The sequence below is a fragment of the Corvus hawaiiensis genome, chromosome 13 (assembly GCF_020740725.1).
Source record: "Corvus hawaiiensis isolate bCorHaw1 chromosome 13, bCorHaw1.pri.cur, whole genome shotgun sequence".
Classification (NCBI taxonomy): domain Eukaryota; kingdom Metazoa; phylum Chordata; class Aves; order Passeriformes; family Corvidae; genus Corvus; species Corvus hawaiiensis.
Genome location: NC_063225.1, coordinates 3,866,534 through 3,888,873, shown reverse-complemented (window position 1 = coordinate 3,888,873; position 22,340 = coordinate 3,866,534). Strand labels below are relative to the sequence as shown.

General features: G+C 40.4%; 1 protein-coding gene across 3 annotated transcripts in view; it reads right to left on the bottom strand.

Annotated features, from left to right (window-relative positions):
• Positions 1-1,810: 1,810 nt before the first annotated feature.
• The window catches only part of ADAMTSL3 (ADAMTS like 3), a 174,311-nt gene continuing 153,781 nt past the window's right edge, over positions 1,811-22,340 (bottom strand). For 2 of the 3 annotated variants that reach the window (XM_048318254.1, XM_048318252.1), the window contains exons 24-31: positions 14,118-14,300; positions 12,002-12,121; positions 11,021-11,233; positions 8,559-8,742; positions 6,049-6,253; positions 5,052-5,161; positions 4,279-4,493; positions 1,811-3,748 (exon numbers count right to left, since the gene is read on the bottom strand). In XM_048318254.1, the coding sequence (XP_048174211.1) occupies positions 3,639-3,748; positions 4,279-4,493; positions 5,052-5,161; positions 6,049-6,253; positions 8,559-8,742; positions 11,021-11,233; positions 12,002-12,121; positions 14,118-14,300 (1,340 nt within the window). In that variant the 3' untranslated portion in view covers positions 1,811-3,638. Of the gene's footprint in view, positions 3,749-4,278; positions 4,494-5,051; positions 5,162-6,048; positions 6,254-8,558; positions 8,743-11,020; positions 11,234-12,001; positions 12,122-14,117; positions 14,301-22,340 lie in introns of those variants that run through there. The other variant, XM_048318255.1, reaches the window with a different exon arrangement.

Here is a 22,340-nt window from a genome sequence, read left to right as displayed (position 1 = left end):
GGCTAAGATCAATGATGGAAACATTTTTAAAGCAGGAACTTGGTCATATGAAAGCCAGAAATCTGAACTGAGCAAATCAGCTGTGCACAAAAGCATTGCATGAGAGGGATCCAGACATTATTAGAGTGTCAGTCACTTTTACACAACTTTTGTCTTTGTACTGTGTTTTTGTAGTATCACTTTGTTAATGAAATGGCAAATCAGTTTTACTTTTCTGTCTGAAAATTATTCACCTCCCTCAGCTTGTGAATGAACAAGGACGATGTAAATCTGTGAGATCCTAAAAGCAGGACTGAAAAAAGTCCAATTCATTGTCACCTTTCTGTACCACAGAAGGAAAAATACAAACACCCTTTCGAGTCATTCTCTGTCACACCACCACGGAGGAAACAAAGTCAAAACTTTGCACAGTCACACGTACCCAGGGCCATACCCTATACACAGTCCTGGTACCTCTGGAGCAGTTTACAGAAGGTCCCAATGTCTTTCAGCTCTCCTTTCTAGGGAGGGAGAAGTGCAATCTGAATCCATGAAGTTACATGTGCCTGCATGTTCTGCTCAAAATGGCTCTTCTGCTGGGTCTGTGAGGGAGCCCAGATGTTTTTTTTTACTTTTCACAGCTGTTTTTTCAGTTCTGAAGTCACGGCCCTCCCTTAAGTTATGGAAAGTCATTTGCTGCCACCTACCAGCAGCAAATGAGAGGAAGGGAAGTGGAGGGCACATTCAGATACATTTAACAGTTCCTCTGCAGATGTGTTTGAAGACTTTTTTAGGGTGGAGGGGCATATTCCCTTTCATTTCGTCCTCAATGTTTTCCCCTAAGTTTAATAGTGAAAGAGAGAAGCCTTTATTACTTCGCAATTGAAAAAGCCCCAACACACTGATTGTGCTTCCAGGAAAAGCATCAAATGATATTATAAACCTTCAGACACTATTCAGTACCTGACGTCAACCTTTTCATAAGCAACAAATTACTGAAATGCAGACCAAATGAAGAGACCACTGGAAAATGAATATTTTTCCCAAATAACAGCTGTTAAAAAAGCATTTTATGATGTCATACTAAACCAAGATGTAAAAGCAGAAAAGCTATTTGTGGATTCAGTTGCTATTCTGAGAGTGCTTTCTGTGCACTCTGCCATCCAGCAGCAGGCTCCAGAGCACGGCTGTACAGAGCCTTTGCTTTTTTTTGAAGACTGCACAAAAGGAATGCAAAAGGAAAATTAAACCTTTGCCAATATTGCCATCTAGGATAACTCTGAAACACCACCATTCCATTGCTAAACATTTATTTTCTATTTAATAAAAAACTTTTAAGTCTTTTTATTGTTCATACTATTTCTTAGACTCTTCTTTCTAAAGGCTATTTACACATATTGGATATTCTGAAACAACTTTTTCATGAAGCTATTCCCATCACTCACTAAATATAAAGCATGGAGCTGTTCTATCAGATCTAAATGAACTCTTCTTGGTAAGGCCCAGCAAAGAAATGCAATTTTATTCCACCTTTTATGGAATCCTGATTCTAGATTTCAGTGAATCAGAGCTGACGCATTTGGATTTTGGCAAATTACCTTCCCACTTTTTCAGTCAGGTTACTTCTATGTTGTCTCTTAATAGCAGTGCAAAGCAGACTGCAGTGAAGCTGACAATATGACGGATAAACTGTTAAAAATTAAGGACTAATCCGAAGCTTTGAAAAAAGTCCCAGAATTACGGACAAAGTATGTTGAAAAAAATAACAAGGAATGAAAGCACAGTTACTAAGCAAATCATGGTAATAAACAATGTCAGGGTAATCACAGTATTGAATAATCAAACTATACTTTATTTCAGAAATATCAAAACTACGTTCAAGAGAGCTAAAATCTTCAGTTACTGGAGAAGCAATAAAATAATCTACAGAGGAATGTCATGCCAATTGCAATCACAAACATTTACAGCACTGCTTCTGGATAGCATGCATATTTAACCAAAGTTAACACAACCAAAAAATGCTATGTGTTAACATTTGAAAACTTTAAATATAGAGGGAAAACATGAATAAGAAATTTTGGTAATAAGAAAAAATATATGTCCAAAAATCTTTATTAAACACTGTACAAAAAAAAATATTGCACTTTTAAATCAGACAATAAATATCTACAAAAGTATCTTACAAATGTTTAATTTAAAAAACTGCTTAAACAATCAAGACCCATTGCTGATTAAAAAGGTAATGATCAGGAATATCCTCTCCTTGTAGTCAGCCTTGGACATGATAGTCCACCCTAAACATTTTCTATACAGTAGTGCTACCCTAATTCTCAGTGATGCAAACCCTCTGTGCAGGATGCTGCGTCTGAGCTGCCCCCACAGCACTCCCAGCCCTCTGCCTGTCACACAGGTCAGAGATGGAACACAAGAGCCAAGTCAAAGTAAGCATTCAGGCCTCTAATATGAGCAGTAGTTTGGAAACTACAAAAGAAAAAAATCATCTATTTTCTGCCTCCCATGGGGTCCTCTCTGCTTAAAGCCCTAGTCAGACAATCTGCAATATGGAAGATAATTTACCCAGCAATATCATAAGAAGAATTTATCAGCTTGCAAATTACTCAGATGGTCAATGGTCATCATGAAAAACTCATCTAGATGGAAAAATGCTCAAAATAGATTTCTTGCACTTGTCTATCTTCACAATTAATAATTCTTCCTTGGACATTTTTCCCCTTTAATGGAGAAAAAGAGAATGATTATTCAAGACAAGAAATCTGACAGCCATTTTGACCAATTACTGGCTCCTCATTTGACTTGACGTGCAAGAGAACAGTGCTCACAAATGTTTGTTCACAGCTCTGACAAGGAAGCTTCTGTCTAATTTAATATCACTACAAAAGTATAATCATGCCAGAACTTTGATTGTTCTTCAGAGACTGGAATCGGAATAGAAACAATAAAAAATGACACCTCATTTATTCAAAAGAGATCTATTGCTGCTTTGAAAATTGTACTAGGATCTATAGTGTCCTACTGCATATACATAAATACAAGCAGTAAAAATTCAATGTACTTCTGTGTATCCATCTGAGAGCTAGTATCTGTAAAGCATATCCTGTGAGATCAACCCTTAAGCTCAAGCTGATAATGAGAATGAAGCTGTTGCCAAAATTTTACAGCTACAAGCCACAGCTTCTATAAATTTAAAAATAGTGTTAAGTATGATGAAAAAAAAAAAACAAACCAAAACCTGTGAGTCAATAGTTGCTGCATTTCAAAAAAATTTTTGAAGTATTTTTGTGACTCTTCCTCATAAATTAAGGACTATTTGTTGCTTTTAGGTAATGCTTTTTTCACTGATAAAATTATAAAATGATGGCCTGCAAAATTTTACAGATGATATGCCATGATATGATCTTGCTAATCCAGACATGTTTAAAACATTTGAAGTTCCATGGCAAAGAATGAAAAATGAAAGCTCCCAGAAACAATACCTTATCCAGCACATCAAGCCACAATACTGTTTTCATTTGCCCCATGTTGCCATTTAACTGTCACAACTAGTGTCTCATTTACAAGGATATATTTCGAGCAAGTTAGTTTAATGAACCTCTCTTCTCATCTCTTCACTGCAGCATCATGAACTTGCCATAGAGGACTTACATTTCTTGACATGATTGACAACATCTTTGTTTGTAGGTGTCTATCAAGCATAACTTTAGTTGCTTTACAAATGTACAGTAGTGAGTTGTATCCTTGCATTCTCCTTCTGAAAAATATATTTAAATATTACAAGGCTTTATAATGAGCAAAAGAGAAAAACCAGAACTTGCCATAGTAATTGTAAACAACAGACAGATTCCTGCTAGCTTTGTAATTGTGTAATTGTGTGCATTTCTGGCAGCAGTGGATTGAAAGCTAAACAAGGTCACGAGTAAGAGGTGTGATCTCACTGCCTTCATTTACTCATTGTCTGTTTCAGAACACTACCCGGTCTTGGAGGCATTAACAGCTCGCTCAGAGACTTTTGAGTCACAACTGGCACAGTCATGTAGGGAAGTTTGCAAAAAACTTCCTAAATATCCTGTTTCTAAAAGTGCTTTTGAGGCTTTAATATCAAACTGGCCTACTTAGAGAAAAGAAACCCCAGGATTACGAAGTGCTCCTCGGAGAGGATAGTTTAACCTTTGATGTACAATCAAATGCTTGCAGAATCAATAGTGTACAACTGTGAGTCACTTTCTAATATAACTGCTACAAACTATTACTATGCTCATATTTAAATAAACATTTACATACTGCCACAGGATGTGACATTGCAGTGTTGCCAGGTCACTGGTCTCTTCCTCCCTTCGCAGAAATGCTCAGCCACGGGTTTGTTGCTCTGCCTGTGTATGCAGGACACTCTCCTGGACTGGAACCCGCTCCCACAGCCCACACTGCAGGGCCTCCAGGGGCCTGTCCGCCAGTACACATCACACAGCTCTGAGGAACAGTTCCTTCTGACAGGAGGGCTGTGCAGGGAAATAAGTGGAGTTAAATGTTTGCTTTTGTGCTAAACCCTTATTCCTAGAACTACAGAACAAATCAGCCCCCACCCCAGCTCACAGCACAGCCAACTAGACCAGGATCCTCAAGATTGTCTCTGCTTGTATTTTGAATATCTCCAAAGGTGGGGACTCCACAACTTTCTGGGTAACCTGTTCAGTGCTTTTTTAATATTTAAGTTGATTTCCTTTTATTTAATTTTGTGCTCCTCATCATGCCTTCCTGCTCATGAGGAAATGTGAGTTTCTTTAAACCAATTTCTTAACCCTGGAATAGAAAAGGTATTTTATCTTTAGGAAAACTTAGCTGACCCTGAAACACTGCATACTGGATGCTCTGAATTCTTCAGGCATGACCTCTCCCGGGTTCCTGAATTCATCCAGTGTCCACAAAGGGATGACTGTCTCTACCTCCTTTCCTTTGTTTGACACAAAAGAATTTGCCTATTTGTACTGCAGTAACAATCCTGTACCTTAATTTGATCATCTAAAGAATCTAACTTGTGACTTCTTCTAACTGTTTACCTCTTTCTTTCATCACAAGAGGAGTTTGGCACGAAAGATCCGTTCCGAAGCTGACATATAAACTGACGGTGCTGTGAACCTGCAGGGCGGCCTACACAGCGACCAGAACACTGAAAATTGAGAGTAAAGGGTGAGGGGAGAGAAAAAGAAACAGCCAAGTTAGTAACAACAGAATTACCCTCCTAGGCAGTTACCCAGCTACACAGCCCAGTCATAATTTTTTGCATTTTGCCTTTTTCTTCAGTCCTGTCACACCTCGATTTGGATAAGACCTACATATTTTTGGTTCTCTCTGTGCAATTTTGCCAAGACACTGAGTTTCCTGCCTGTTCCTAAAGCTAAATCCACTGTCTGCTCTCATTGTGCCACATCCATACTGCTTCAACCTTCTTCCTGTAGCTCCGACCATTACAAACTTGTCTTGCTAAAACCTGTATTGTGAATGCAGCAATAGCAATTGTAATTAATTACTTTGCACACTGAACAGTAAATACTGTGTTAATAATTATATAAATCATATCAATATGAACACAAGTCTATTGCATGAAGGAAGAAACAGAAAATATAGGAAAACAGAGTTCTGTGCATTAAACACTGGCAACTGCTGTTGAAGCACATTCATGTATCGATTTTAGGGACTTCACAAGTACAACTATGCAAACTGTGTTCTTATATGACTGCAACAAAAGCAATAAATAAGCTTGGAAAATGAAATACATCATAGTGTGTCAGCTTATAAAACACACTGAAGTTACTACTCTGGTTTCAGGTCGTGTCTTCAACAAACAAAAGTTGCTCAGACAGCATAAAATGAAAAAACCTTACGAAACAGGATTTCTAATTGACTGCTCTGAAAGGTAATTACACACACAAAGCTCCTCCCTTGTGTAAGAGGACAGATGTTCAGCCACAGGACGACAGATGTTCAGCCAGTGGCGCGATGACACTGTCCCACTTTGACAACACAAGGAGATTCCAGACAAATGCTGTAACTTACCTGTGCTTTTGCCTGCGTTGGCCCCAGGGGACAAGAGTGCCCTGTGCAGGGTCTCCTTCCCACAGGCCTGTCCCTGTGTGTGCAGGCCCCTGGCAGCAGGGCCAGCACGCTGCCGTTGGCTTTGACTTGGTGACACCACAGCTGCCGATGGTGAAATCCACCGCCACAAGATGCAGAGCACTCAGACCACGGCCCAGCTACCCACCTGCAGGATGCACAGACAAATTTATAGCCATTACTGCAGCCCTGCTGGTAGCTGGCAGCAATTGTTTGCAAAGAAAACGCAAAAGAACCCATCCTTGCGCGTTTTAGATGTGAGAACAGCTAGAATCAGCTTCCTCACTTGAGCAAGGTCTTCTAAACGTGGTTAACTGCTAACAGATCTGTTACCAGAAGCTGTTACTAGGTGAGCCCTATGGACTCTGCTGGATGTGACATCCCAGGAGGAAGGACATTGAACTTCTCCATTGCTTATAAAATGGTTGGTACCAATTTAGTTGGTACCAAAGTGACAGCTGCCGTAACTCATCCAAATTTATTTCATCAAGATCTCACCAGATAACGGCTCAAGCAGAATATGTTATTTGTTGGTTAGAAGTTGCAGATATTTAGTCTGTCTTAGCACCTAGGAACAATACTGGGGAGGAAGCACGTGGTAATACAATCAACTTCACTTGCTCTTTGCATAAATCTAGGCTAGAGATATAAAATGAACTTTATGTGTACCACAACAATGATAACAGGAAAAAAATCCTATTTTCTTCAGCAATTATTTCATTTTCTTACACTCAAACAGCTTATATCCACCCAAGGAAGATTAATCTTTTACAGTCTGCACCCTTGTGTTTTTCTCCCTTTTAAAGCTCAAGTAATTTTGTAAACATTTGGTGCAGTGCATGCACAGCAAAGCTCAAGTTAAATACATACCCAAGCCCTTGTATTTGCTTGACTGTATCCCTCCACTGTGATGGAGAGAGGTGATTAAACACATGCAAAATGCTCCAAACAATTCGGGGCCCATGCCACTGACTGCATGTTTAAGCCTTTATAATTCTATGGATACTTTCTAAAGAGCTGCCTTGAGATGAGAAGGTTGTGCAGAAATCAGTAAGTGGGAAAATGGGAAGGGAAGTTTGGACACTTCGCACTTCTCTCCCAGGTCTGTAATCACAGGGAAGGAGAGAGGTTAGAGGCACCAAGGACCTGACACAGGGTTATTTTCCAGGCATCTGGGATGCTATTCCTGTATAGAAAGCATGGAATATTTCATGAAAGAAAACCAGTTTATTTGTTAGCACTCACGCATGGCTAAAGACAGAGTTAATTGCATTTGTATACACACAATTGCCTCCCATTGGCAATTACATAAAGCCAAATTTAAAGCAGAACAAATCAAAGCATTTAAAAAGACAATTCAGTTCCCATTCCCTTTAGCCATATGAAATAACTGATTTGTTTATGTTGTGAATACTCCAGGGCCAGTGATAATCAGATTATTCAGTCATGCCCTGCAATCCACTGAAAGGCATGACCTTGCTCAGAGGAGCCCCAGGACCCCTTGTACCCTCCTGACATCTGTTCCAAATGGCTGGAGCTTAAGAGGGAAACCTGCAACCAAAGCTGTGTTTCAAACTATTCGTTTGATTTCAGTATTTTTCTACTGGCAAAATGTTTGCTTTCTCTGGGCTGGCTGGAGTTCAGTCTCACGATTTAAGATGATCTGGGTTTTGGCTGCTAATAATGAAGTATAAACAACTTCTCCTGATGCATATCTGTTGCTATGTTTTCTGCATTCAGAACAGAATTTAGAACATACTGGCAAGATACACTCTCGCAATGTCAGCTAAGGTCTTAACACTTCCCTGCCAACATTTTCCAGTGAGGGACAACTCCAAAGTGTGTGCATCCCTCACAGACTTTTGCTGATAGTGATGACCAATTCTTTAAAGCAACAAAAAGCACCTGTTTTGAGGATCCTGTGGGTTTTCCCGCTGAACACCTGGAGAAACACCCTGTTGAGCTGGAATGCTCAGTGCAACTCAAGTAGCCTAGAAGTATGGTTTTGGCCTTCAGAATCAGATGCTGTGATATACTTGTCTGTGATGTGAATACCTTCAGCCCCATGACCCCTATTGAATCAGTGAGAAAATTGCCTGGGGAGGACATGCCAGGAGCACTGTGGTGAGGGGCATTAGACGTAAATGAGGCATTCCACAGAAAACACCTTCCTCAGAGCTCTGCTGGCACAAAGGAGAGCAGGTGAACACAGAGTTACTCTGGCCACTCTAAACACAACAAGCTTTCCCTCTAGGGCAGCACAGATTCCACAAAACTGCGCATCCCAGTGTCTCAGAGAGATCTCCAGTTCAGCTTTTAAGGTGTGGTGTGGTAGCAGCAAGACCTGCTGCAGCAGCGTGGAGACACGCATAAACACAGAAACAATTTCAGGAGGTGGCGAGTGCATTTTAATACACAAAGAGCACATGGAAACAGAGCAGAAGGGAGTTTACCTGGCAGGGCAGTCCTCTGTGTTGCAGGGCTGGTAAATAATCACTGGCTTTTGCAGCTCTCTGCACTGTGACTCATTTACTTTCTGTTTCTCTGCGTTCAGGCACTGCAGGCTCCTGGAGCGGGTTCCTGAATGCCCACAGGTAGCAGAGCAAGGACTCCACTCAGCATATTCCCAGGTGAAATCTAAGAAATACAATTGCAAGCAGTGTGAGAGAGGCACTGTACATTGTAACTGTGTTACATTTTGATTGATTTGGCAGCACTCTCTGCAGGCTGTGGATAGATACCACATCCTCTGTAGAAAAGCAAATATTTCAGCGCTGTGAAAAGGGACCATGAGCCAAAGTAGAATTTAGTTCTACTCAGCTTCCCCTCAAGTTCAGCCCTTACCCATGAAGCTCTCTAGAAGGCAAATGAGATCAGCACATGAAGGGCAGAACCTGGCTCACAGTAGGAACTGATGAGCCTCCTTTAAAACTTTCATAACGTTTTTATACAATAAGCATTAAAAAGAGGAAATTGTAAATCAGGCTCTCTAGGTTTCCTGCTGTTCCACAGCAAGTTTGTCCTGAAGAAAACTCATCTTACTCCAGACACCTCACGTAATTTCAGGATTTAAGAAAATCCTGTCCTAAACTACAGAGAAGTATTTAATGTAAAAATAATTTGCCACTGAGGCACCTGGCAAGATGAAAAAGGAATTTGTTTTAAAGAGCGTTTTATATTAAAAACCGATCACCTCTAACAATTACTACCTTTATATTTAGTCAAAATTCCACACTTACCCCTTCCTCCACAATTTTTTTTTGTCACTTCCTATAAGATGAAGTACTATGCAATGTTGACAGATTTTTATGTGATCACAGAAGGAGTCAGGTTTTTCTATAATAACCAAGAATAATTGATAGCTACCAGCTGTGTCCACAGGCTCATTCTTGCAGCACATAATGAATTCTTTAACTTATTGTTTTTCAATGTTTCCTTATTACTTCTGGATTTCTTAAAATAATACAAAAGGGCCTTTTTCAAAGTAGAAATAGTTAAATTTACTGACTGCAGCTATGATGGAGAGACTGTATTGTTTGTTTAACTAGGATGACACTGCTCAGAAGTGCCCTTGAAATGCCTACTGTGCAAAAACCACCAAGGGAGGTTTCACAGCCTCACAAATGCATGGGTATGGCACTGATGAAACATTTACATAAGTGTCAATCAGAGTTACAGCTCAGAGGTAGGAAATGGAATCTCCCCAAAATACTGCCCAACCTGACTGGAGAGGGGATTGGGCAACCAAAAGGCAGTCCAGCTGAAGACTGTAGGTGGACAGTTCAATAAGTGGCAGAAATTCTAACTGTAAGGAGATCTAAATTAGGATCTAAGGCTGGACCTAGTTTTTGAAAAATTCTATTAGGATATTTTCTGATTTACATTTGATTTTAAAAATAAACGTTTTGATCATGGATATGTCTCAGTAAGATTCCTTTGCAAATGTAACTTCCCCCATAACCCCAGGCGTTCCAGAACCATCCTCACCCATGAACAGTCACTGAGAACACCCTCACACACAGCACAGGGGATCTGATCCTACTGCTTGTGTCCCTTGCCTATCAGTCATAAGCCAAATCAAACTGCTAGGTGAAGAGATAAAACAGACAGAAAAGCTTACAGTGTCAGCAGATGCTTGGTTTAAATCTGAGTCCCTACTTATAATTGGGTTTTAAAAAAGAGAACATAATTATTTTCTAAACACTTAAAATGTTTAAAACTTGATAAAATGTTTGCGGATACAGCTGATTGTCCTGCTGGTGCATATGTAGGGTTCTTTTCAAATTCATCACTTTGGAAATTCAGTTGCACATTTCATAACCTACTGATAGAAATGTGGTTTTCTGCAAGTGCATTACACTAGGGAACTTTACAAGACATTTTTGAGAATTTCACGTGGAAATCTATGAGTGTGCAGTGTGCTCTAGCACATTGATGTGATTAAGGGTGTCTGCAGTAAGATCACTGCCATATTAATTGTAATGATGCTGGAATATGACAATTACATTAAAATTATTTTTATTATAATGAAGATATTTCCAAAGATGACCTCAAACTCAGTTTTGTTTCAGTTTGGTGGGCTATCATGGAGAAGTTTGTTGAAGGGCAAGTTGGTAAAACCTGTCTGATTTAAAACTGTTTAAGCAGAAAAACACATTCTCTCAGCTTCTCAGATACACAGGCAAGCAATCAGAACCCCCACATGAAATTTGGGTAGATATTAATTGCCATATCCAACTCTGAGTATGGACATTGTCTATTGACTTAAATAAGACCATTCCCACATGTAAAGCCAAACATATATTTCTGAATTACTTTCAACACAGAAAAGCAGGTTAGTTATCAGGAAAAGTCTTTACAGAGTGAAAGAAGATATTTTAAAATTCAAGAATTTGTCATATAATTTTCAACAAACCTTCCTTCTTGACATTTACCCAAACTGACATTAGTTTTGCACTAGCTGAAGTCCGACATTGGAATTGTCCAGCAAATTGACCAGAGTTGGTGTTCACCTCTAGGATACGACCCCCAACCAGTGTTTGGTATTCCAAGGTCTTAAGTTCCTCAATTGGGCTATCTCCAAAGAGCCACTGGACTGTATTTCTGTGACTGGGCAGCACCGGGCAACCTAAAAATCAACAGCATTTTAGCAGGTTTTTCTCAACACACTGAAATGTTTGTGAACAAGTATGTGTGAGTGTGTGATTCTACATGAAGGACATTACCATTCTAAATAAAAACAAGAATATGCATAAATTCACTGAAGTCCAAGCTATGGCCCAAAATCCTGACAGCCCCTTGAGGGGTATGAGCTCTATAAGCTCATGTGCACTTACCACACTTCTTCATAATTTCCCTTTCAGTAAGTTCTATATGGACAAGGTGGAACGGGGCAGCAATGATTTAAATGGAATGAAGATTTCATCCCAGACTCTACAATACCCAGAAAGGTCTGTAATTAAAGAATTTCTCTCTGTTTGGGAAAGGAGTCACAAACACATCAGATGAAATTGCTGCGTTTTCACTCCACAGGCATGGGCAGGGATGGAAGCAAAGGCATTCATTTAGATGGGAAAAAAGAACAAACATTCTAGGGCCCAGCTGAATCCCTTCCATTTTTCAAGTGAAGCTCAAAGAGTGATTAGTGGCTTTAGTGTCAGGGTGAGTCACCTCACAACAGTTTAAGGGAAGGTGTTTTTCGAAAAGCTGAAAAAAAATTATGATTGTCTTAATCTAAGGCTTCCTCCCTGGTAACAGAGCTGACCCAGAGTTAAGAAATCCAGGGGGTCACCAAACCTGGACTCTTGGGAATTGCATTCACTTTTTCCATGGGCCCTCCTACATTAAAAAAAAAAAAAAAAAAAAGATTCATGAAAAAGCAGAGAAGGCAACACACCTATTCTTAGTGGATCTCCAGGTACCACACTGACATTTGTACCAATCACAGATGCCATCAGGACACGCTTTCTTCTGCTTCCCTTCAATACTTGAGTGTTATTCTCTGTAAGTCTTTGTTCTGTAACACAATGCATAAGATCTCTTCTTAGCAAGAGTTAAATCATGATGCCAAAAACAATTTCATATCAAAATATCCAGCATGCTAGTTATGAAGCAGAAGGATAGTAGCAGTTTGGAGTTCTTTAGGATCAACTTCATTTATGCAATTAAACTAACAAATAAACCGCAGGTATATGTACAGGGAAACAGAAATTATTTATGTTTATGCAAGTTTCTAAATTAATCAAATTTATTGAATTTATTAGAAAAACAGGCCTGTAACAGTGTGAAAACAAGATTTACAGGATGTATTTCCTGTTTCTCATGACAGTGTTATTTATTAGTTCATTGCATACAAAAATTTTAAGAAAAATAACTCTCTCAGTGGAATCCAGCCAATTCCTCTGTTCCATTAGATGGAATTATGACAAAGTGTTACAATAGAAAAAAGAAGAACATCTTTTAAAATCTCATTATGCATAGAGATAGCATAATGAATGCAGAGTCAAATGCCCATCACTATAGCAACTCCTCCTTTTTATCATATGCTGGCAGAATAACTGCCAAAAATGTGGGCAATCTGTCAGTAACACACAATTCTTACCACTTAGTCAACATTTCTGTTTTAATGAATGTACATAACATCTATGACTCTCCCTCCACAAGGGTTTAAATCTTTTACTATATTCTAACTTCTCTGGTTCATTTTACATCGGCTCAATGTTTCTCCTCAGTGTGCAGTTTCTGTACAAAGCCTCCTGCCTGTCTGCAAACACCAGGACAAAAAAGTCTCCACAAAACCACAGTGAGGCCAGTTCCACAGGCCAAGGACTGGTTGCCTTGTCAGCCCTTAGGAAGTTTTATTGGAAAGGCTGCCCAGACTTTGTGCTACTGCTGGACTGCCCCTGGTCAGGCAGCAAGTGCTGTAGCCAAGCCAAAAAACTGATGGGATGTTTCAGACAACACTGAGCCAGTGCAATCTGCAAGTCCTGACAGCAGAAGTCCTCCCATTTCACTGCATTCTTGCACAGCCAAAAACTTGTGGAATTTGGCCCTCTCCTATCCACTCCAGATTTATTTAAACTTATGTCACATGACCAGGAATAGAAACAAAATTTAGACTCTTGTGAGCAATCTTCCAGTCACGTCATTATAATAATATTCCTCTCTGGAACATCCGAAGTTTTGATGTACTCCAGGAAAACTGAAACCAGGAAGGCAGCTTCAGTCTACACTCATGCTCACACAGAGACTCCCATTATGTCCTTGGAATGTCCTCCTCGGCCAACAGGCCCAAACATCCCCAACCTGCCCTGGGTGTGTGCCCAAGAAAGGGATCTTTGTGGCAGGACTGGTCATGGGGAGCTGGGCTGCACTTTGCACAGCAAACTGGTGAGACAGCTCATCTCTAGAGCCAAATGATCCATTGACTGAGGTGATGTGCAAGGCATGATTGTATTTACAGAATTACATTATTACCCTACTTGCAATAGAGGTATTTATGTGGAGTTTTTTCTTTATATTTTCTATTCTGAATGTTAGCAGGTCATAATCAGAATTTTTTCTTTTCCAATTCCCTACATTTTATTGGCCTCTATAGTTAAGAAAAACAAACACCAAACCCCCAAACCAGCCTTTGCCTTCATTTTCCTGCATTTCCCTGCAGATTTTCTGAATACTCACACCTGCCCTGTGTCTCTAGTTAGAAGCACTGGGCACACAGTAACATGACAGTGGATTTAGTTCCTAATGTGTCAGCTGGTTTTAGGGTGATTATTTGTTGCCTGGAAGCAAGAAGATGGAACAACCTTGAAGTCACAAGTCAAACCATCTGTACACAGATCCACATTACAGGAAACACAAAACAGAGAACGGATCCCAGGGCGTCAGATGCAATCAAAAATTCCAATTTTCTAATAAAGTGTTAAATATCCCTCCAACTATTTTATTGTTAAACTTTGATTATAAAGTGGCTGACTGTTGTTATCAGTAAGGAATTCCCACTTAGCACTTACCAGTTATGTGGAGAACAGATGCAGCCTCAGCTTTTCCGAGAGCATTAGCTGCTCTGCAAGTGTATGTTCCTGCATCTCCATAGGAAACATTCCTCAGAAATAAAGAGCCATTCAAAACCAAGAAAGAATTGATCTGTAAAACATCTTTCTTCTTCAACCATGTTACGTTTGGTTTGGGGACACCTTTAAAATGAAAATAATTAAAACATTTCTTGTGAGAGAGAAGCCATAGGGTTTATATTGCTAACTGCTACCGTAGCATCCAAGAATCCTGAGTTCCTTTCTCATTTCACAAAGAGTGAAAACCAAAGCTACAACATTGCAGTAAAACAAGCAGTTTTTACACTCACAAGAAAACCTTTCAGTTGTGAGCCCTATTAATAATTCAGCATCCCACTAAGAATAAAGGTTAAAGGTTAAGTACTGCAAGCCCAGCTCAAAGGCAGCTTTACAGACTGCTACCAGTCCTACAAAAGCAATGTGCTCACATGTCTCACTGCTGAAAGATGTGAGACCACTAAGCCCAGTCAGGACCAGTCGATGGAAAGATCTGCACAGTACCTCTTCATTCAACCTGCCTCCCACAAGGAAGGAAGGACAGAAGGGAGGAAGAAAGATTAATTTTTTTATTAAAAAAAAAAAAATTTGGGCAACAATATTTCTCTTGAAGAAAAAAGAATAGATTAGAAAATACATGTTGCAAATTTATGCCAAAATACTTGTGACAACTTCTCCAAGTTGCAGATGTGATCTGCAACTTGTAATGACAGAGCGTGAAGGGAAGGGAACAGAAAGTTCCCTTTCATTATTAATAATGAAAAGAGGGGCTCTCTTGTTAAGCAATCTCAGTTACTGTGGTACAGAAGCCAAAGGTCTATCATCATTCCTGCTATAGTGCTTGAACTCTGAGAGCCTCAGCGCTTGCAGATAGCTTGTCATTTTAAATTTTAATCAAGAAATTATTTTGAACACATATTTTTAATGAAATTATATTTCCACTGGCACACTACCAGTGGGAAGACTTCTACTGTTTTATTTTCCTCAAACACTTGCCTTTAAAAAGGTATTTTGCAAACTGGCAAATCAGACACCTCGTTGCTTGTGCTCTGGTTGAGCTGCTGCAGCAGAAATGCCCTTTCCAAGTTCCAGAATCCTGGAGAAGTCACTGGGTAAGTTGGCATATGTGGCACAGTGAGCAGCCACAGACGTGCACAAAGGTGCAGGGATGGGACAAGTCAGAGATGAAAAAAATCTTTCACCTGAACCCTTTTTCTTGCTAGATAAACAAGTCAGTGCTCACTGACCCAACCAGGTTCTGCCACAGAAGCCGACCTGAATGTGGGACATTTGGAAGCTCCAGCCATACTGAACTCAGTCTAATTCAGTCTCCTCTCCTCACAGATCATTGTACAGGATTACTTTACAGATGATGTCTTCATGATGTGGAATGGCCTTTAGGAACAACTTCAACATTTCAATCACTGGCTTAGCACTTCCAATGCACACCTCAAGTTTTTCCTTTGCTGTAATAGGAACCAGACATCGTTTTTGGAACCTGCTATTTCACTGAAGGAAAAAGCTCCCCCCGCCATTTTGTCTAGAAAAGCAGTGGAGAGAAACTCCCTGCATAATCACAGATTTTATTCTAGACAATTTAGCAGCTGTTCTGTGCTTTTAAACTCATGTAGAATTGTGTTTCACTGAATAAAGCTGCACAAAACAAGATCTGCAGAGTGCACAGGGGTCCAAAAACCAGGTTGTTTTTCGAGTTTCTAGAAGAAGCTTTATGCCACTTCAAAGAATCCTTCTGGAATTAGGATGAGGTCTTGTTTTAAGGGTCTTTTTTCCATTTTACCCAGATTTTTGGCTAAAGTGTATCATTCTCAGACATATTTTTCCTTTACAGTGTACTTTCCACAGCCATTCAGGCATATGTACTTACTCTGCAGATGGGCTGAGGAGGTGGTGTGAGGATCTGAGCCGTTCACTCTAAGGCCTAGAGGTTTGCAGCCAGACTACCCTCACTGGCACCAAAACCCAGTAGGCCACTTAGAGCCAAAAAGAAGCCAGAAGCAGCACAGCTGAGATGAGACTGAAGTAAAAAGGTTTAAACTCCAATTCCACAAAACACAAAACCGTTTGGAATGGTTCAAATTTAAACTTTTAACCTAAGCCCCTATCAAACATCAGCCCAGTATCACCTCATGATAGTCCTCCCTCTGCTCTCATGACAGCATTTAGAGATGGAGCTCATTCCCAGGATCTATCTAAAGTCAAATATTTTTCTTCCAAACGGTTTATATCCTAGGGCTATCCCAGAAAAATTGCCCTGTCTCTACTCTTCTACGTGTGTCTCATTCAGAGACATGTAGAGCCTTTTAAAATGTGAACTGGAGTTCAGTTTGCAGAAGACATCTGCAGAATAGCTTTGCCACTCATTTTAAGTTCAAAACTGGGTATCTGTCACACCTTAAACTCAGGTTATAGCAAATGATTCCTCTTTCTTTCTCCAAAGAGCTGTATTTGTTTCTCTTTAGGGGAAACAAGTGAGTAATACCACACACACAAGTAAATCAGACCATTACTCAAGTGAATAATGCGAGCCCACAAACATAAATTGTAGGTCTGAGGAGAAGGGCAGACAGAGCCCTGCATGACAGGCCAGCAGCCAGTCCAGCTGTCATGCACCAGGAATCCACCCAAGCCATCTTAGGGGTGCTGGCACTTACAGATAAAGAGTGTGTGAGGGGAGAATCCATAGAAACAATCAGTTAAATACATCACATCAAAACCACCACCAATGCTCTACACACAGGCACCACACAGTGCTGCTCTCCAGCAGCTGGTGTTACATGGATACCCTCAGGGTGCACCCATAAAGGTGATCTTTGAGCTGGAAACAGCAGTGGGAATAATCACAACACTCCTGCACTCTGTTTTACCCCAAACTATCGAGAAGCAGGATTTTTATCTAGGAGTTCATAATTGTTATGTGAACTGTGTGCTGAGCCCCTCTGAGCTGGCCCCTTCACGACCATTTTGAGGACCCTTCAAGACTTTGCATTTCTTGGTTCCATTCCTTTCCCCAGCCTTTGTATTTCATGGAAACCAATTCACTATCTGAGAGTGAGACTGGGCAATATCAGACTATCTGCTTAAGAGCAACTGGTGTTTGTAATCAAGCTCGTGCTCTGACATTTTCATAGGCTTTTGGTTAGGTTGCCCTTAAGAGCACTAAGGCAAATGCTCAGACTGAGTCCTAGGCTAAGGAAAAAAGCAAGATTGCTTTAGAGAAGAGTTCAGGGACCTATTACAGGCTGGAGTAGGGCACGAAGGGAGAAGGACTCTGCACGCTCTGCAGTCAGGACACAGCTCTGTGCTAGAAATCAGGGGCCTCTAACCCTGCCTTTCAGGGGGACCCAAAACTGGAGGGCAAAAATGTGATATGAAGCTATCATATCTCCTAACAAACACCCTAGAAAGAGATTAAAGAAATAAAGCTGGAGAAAAAGACATGCCTATAGTCCAGCTCCTTCACATTCTCAGGCAAAGCAGCACATGCATTTCAAGCTCTTCTGGACAGCTGCACTTTATCTGTATGTTCATATGGCCAGTGAAAAATCCTTTTCTGCTGGATGTCTCACGAGAGACAGAGTTCTTGTTTATATTTTCATTTCTGGAATTCCTATCAGTAGAAATTCTTACTGTTAGAGGACACTTGGAAAAACTAGTTTTAGGTGTGCATTTGCCTTTTTGCTTAACAGTACCTTGCATAAAACTCCATCTCATAATCCCTCACAACCCCAGCAAGCAGTCAGCATTAGCACATTTCAGGTGCCAAAGCTTCCATCGTGCAGATTTTCAGTGCTTCAGAAATTAGACTCCATATTTACTGCTCCCAAGATAAGATTTCCCTTCCCTACGGTATGCAGCACTGCACACTGAGCTGAGTCTCATCTAGGAGCTCTTGGGAGAGAGCAGGCAAAGTACACAATTCCCACATTCCTCTTATGACAAGGCTCTTGCAGTTGCACCAATTTTCCTACACAGAAACTGCAGGACAGAGCTCAAGCATACCACCAAAATCAAGAAAAAGCTCTTTTTTTTTCCCTAGGCAAGTAGTTAAGGCCTAAAACCTCTGTTTTACCCTTTAGAACTCATGTAAATAAAAACCTAAGAATTTTAAGTAGCTTTCTTATCCAAGTAGAAATGAAACTAAGCAAAAATAAGCCAAAGCCAAGTTGTTGCTTTGTTGTTTTATTTTTCTTCCCTTAGAGGAGCTGAAATTACTCTTAAGCTTTGGGACATATTTGTAGGACTGCATGGAGGATTTTGTCCTGTGCACAAGGTTGAATTTTACTGCAGATGCTTGACTCTCACTTACTTAAAGGTTGATTTACACAGGGACTTTAAATGGACAAAAATAACTTCCCCTCTCTCTACAAGAGCCTTTTTTCATTACAGAATTGTAGCAAGAAAACTTTCAAGCTGAATAATTCCTGGTTTGATCCCCAGACAGCACGAAAAGGGGAAGGAGGAAGTGGGAAGAGATGGCCTGTAGCCACCTTTGTTTCCTTCCTACCCCATCTCCACACAGATGCAGCTGAGGATGAGCCCAAAGGTACCAACTCCCCCAAACTGCCAAAGGTTCAGAATCCCCGAGTGCAGTAAAGATCCCAGGGATTCAAATGGGAGACCTATCACTGGGTCCAGACAGCAGCAGAATCAGACAATTATATCCTACAGCTCCAAGTCAGGAAATCACTTAGGCATGAGACTAAATCCATCCCTATCAGGGAATGCAATTAAACACATACTTAAAATTCAGGATGGCTGTAATTGTCCTTCATGAACAAAGATGCATTCCTGAACTCAGGCCGCCTTAGTCTTAGAAGAACCTTGAAAATGCAAATCTTACTCTTGCAACGGATCTAAATCCTCTTAAAAAGTTCTCCTATAGACCTAAGTGGCTATAAAACTTTAAAATTAGTTTAATCTATTTTTCTGACCTCAAACACAGGTTATTTTCCACTAGCACTAGAGCAGCTCTACAATACTCAATGTTCCATGAAAAAAGTCATTTTCCACCATGAGTGGCCCTGGGACAGCAAATGTTATGGAAAAAAACTCTAGCTCCGGATGGGACTGCAAAACACGTGTTTAAAAAAAAGAGAAAAAAAGGAATCTGCACTATAGGGTGCCCTTAAAATATTCAGTGTTCAAAAACAAATTTCCTCCAACCTTGAAAGCCCTGTGAAATATTACACACCATAAAAACCTTGGCCTACTAACTATTTGCTCTAAAACACTGGATATGTCTTCAGAAATTTTTCCCCCAGCTATGTAGAATCTCATAAAGTATTCTGAATTTCCCATTCATGAGCAAGGCAGAACTGTGCTGGCACAAAGCACATTTTGCTGCACTTCACTAAAAGTTTACCTCATTTCAGAGGCTGAATTTTCATGTCAACTTTCAGAGGAAACAATTCTGGGTCAACTGTATATACACAATGAATGTCATCTAATTACAGTTTACCCTACACCCACTAACACCTCCAGTGCACTGAGCATAACCTGCAAAGCAATTGCTTCCACTGGTGCACCTTCCTATTTTCTCCAGCAGAATTCTCAAACTGCCTTTCTATTCACCTGAATTATGCTTAGGCAATCAACTTCTCGTGAACCCTAAAAGCCTAAACCTGCTGCTACTGAAATTACCCGTCCTAATCTCGCCAGCTTCACCAGGAGTAGCAGCCCTGACGAGAGCACCAGCGTGAGACATTTTGGCACTTGGTGGGATCCCCCACCTGCCCTCTGGCACTGCCCCTTCCCTCACAATCTTTCAAAGCTTTACCTCTCCTGCTTCCTGCCAGCCATGCAGCAGCCCCTCTTCCTAGGTGGTAGCAGCATCTGGCAGGATTTAGGTGTTCTTACCAACATCTGGCGACCTCCTTAGAGGGGTTCCCAAAGCAAGACCCCTTCCCACCCCACTCTTGCTACGGCTCTGTCGGATTCTGTTCAGCTCTCTGGCTGTCAAAGAGAACTTAATCTTTTTTCCAGCTGCAGAAGTTTAAGGCTAATATTTTTCAAAATCAGGCATTTAAAATAAGGCAACTGTATTTAGCAACTAATGACTGCAAGGCTGAATTCTGCAGCCGACCCCCAACAAAGGCTCGGTTGGTGTGTGTTAGGGCACTTCCACAATTCAGCACTGTTAGCAGAGACTGGTTTGCCCAGCTGGTGTAATTACACTTTCACTTTACTCAGTAATGGTGCTGCAGCACGTAGGACCCAGACATGTATCACCATAAAGTAGATACATACACATGGACCTGGAAAATAGAATTTTATCAGAAATTAAAGCACTATCCAAGAATTGCTCTATCATTAGTTAGACCTGAAGTCCACTTAACTCTGCACTTTATGTCCAGTTACGGGCACCTGGAGATGTGGAGGCAGAGTACAAAAGTGATGGCACTTATGGAGTAACCCTTCCTCAATATACCTTCCTACCTTCCAGGACCAGAAGCAGCCTTTAGATCATGCCTGCTTCCTCTACTGCTGTTTCCTCTACCTCTTCTGCTCTTACCAATTTTGACATGAGATGAGCAAGTTGCAAACAGGATTCACCACAGCTTTAAAGAATGGCCAATTTGTATTTTTTATTATTTTGTCTATTCCTCTGCCATTAGTTTTGGTCTGGACAACACCCAAAACTCACCAGCAAGGGGCAACAACGGCTGGTGTTGCATGGAACTGAGCACCATGACTGCACAGACCTTTCTCTGAGTGGCAGTCCTTCAGGGACAGCCACATGCCTTTGTCTGACTTTAAGGCTATTTGTCCTATATTTATTCTGCAAATACCAACTTGGAACACCCTTTGAGCTCACCTAGCTTTTAAATGTTACTTGTGTGTTCCTGCTGCAACTCTTCCCAGGGAGTTTTAGATACATATTTTTACATGTATTTTTACATTTTTTTGTATTTTTTACAAATTTTTACATTTTTTACAAATCTTCATTCTTCACAGTTTTAGTCAACTGTCGAGAACTTTTATAAAAATGCTGAGCATCACAAATCCCAGAGCAGCCTTTGGGGCACCCTACTCTCTCTTTACTGTGAATTTAACCACTTGTTCCTCTCAGTCATTCATGCAGGTGCTAACCAGTGAGGTAACCTCTTCCTTTACATAATTAGAATTCGTTAAACTTTGCCTAGGCAACTTCTCAACAGCTTTTTGCAAACTGAAGTAAGAAGTATTTGAAGTTTTGCCTTCCTCTAACACAATCCATCTTAATCCTTCCTGAATCAGGAATTTAAAGGAAATTTCTTTTCAAATTAGCAAAGCTGTAAGGAAAAAAAAATCAGTGCTGTAAACAATTTCAATTTATGGATTTCCTCCCCCTCCCCTAGGCTCCATCTACATCAGAAAGGAGTAGAGGGCTTCAGAATTGTGTTTTTTACAGAGACATAGTAGGTAGCAAGGTCCCAGAAGACACCCAATGTGTGTTTGGATGAGGGTTGCTTTGGACTACGTGGTCACTCGCCTGGAGCCCCGGACAGACTGCTCTTTAGTATTGGCAAAGTATCAGGTACAGTCCCCAGGCACACCCTTCAGCTTAGCTGTATCCAAAGGGACTCAGTTTTCAGGTTCTCAGACTGTTACAAGACACAAAGCAAAGCACAATTAAGCTTTTGAACATCTTTCAGTCCTTTCTGCTTAAGCCTGATCCAAGCAAAAACTCTAATGAAGATGCACTCACTGTAAAAAGCATAAGAGCAGAAGATTTTCCTTCTGTTATGCTAATTATAAATACTGTCATTCCTTCCTCATAAAATAAATCTGTACTTACTCCTTTAAACTTTTGAAATCTATTACTAATATCCTTTAGAACACAGCAGAGCCAAAATCCTACGTATTAAACTTCTATATTTCTTCACTGCTGTCTTCTAAAGGGGTTAAGCATAGAAGACAAAGAACAGCATCACAGTTACATTTAGAATACTGTGGGTAAATGAAGCAACAGATGGAAAATCAAAATCTTGATTTTTCTGGACCTGTTTCAAGTTCCAGCACTGACAGCAAGTACTTGGTCCACCTTTGTGAAACTTCTGTGCAAAAAGATACAGCAGGCTTTGTGTCTTTCTCACAATTTTTTATCTGTATGTTATTATTAGAGAGCCAAAATGTATTCATAGGAATGCAGAATTTGGATGAAGG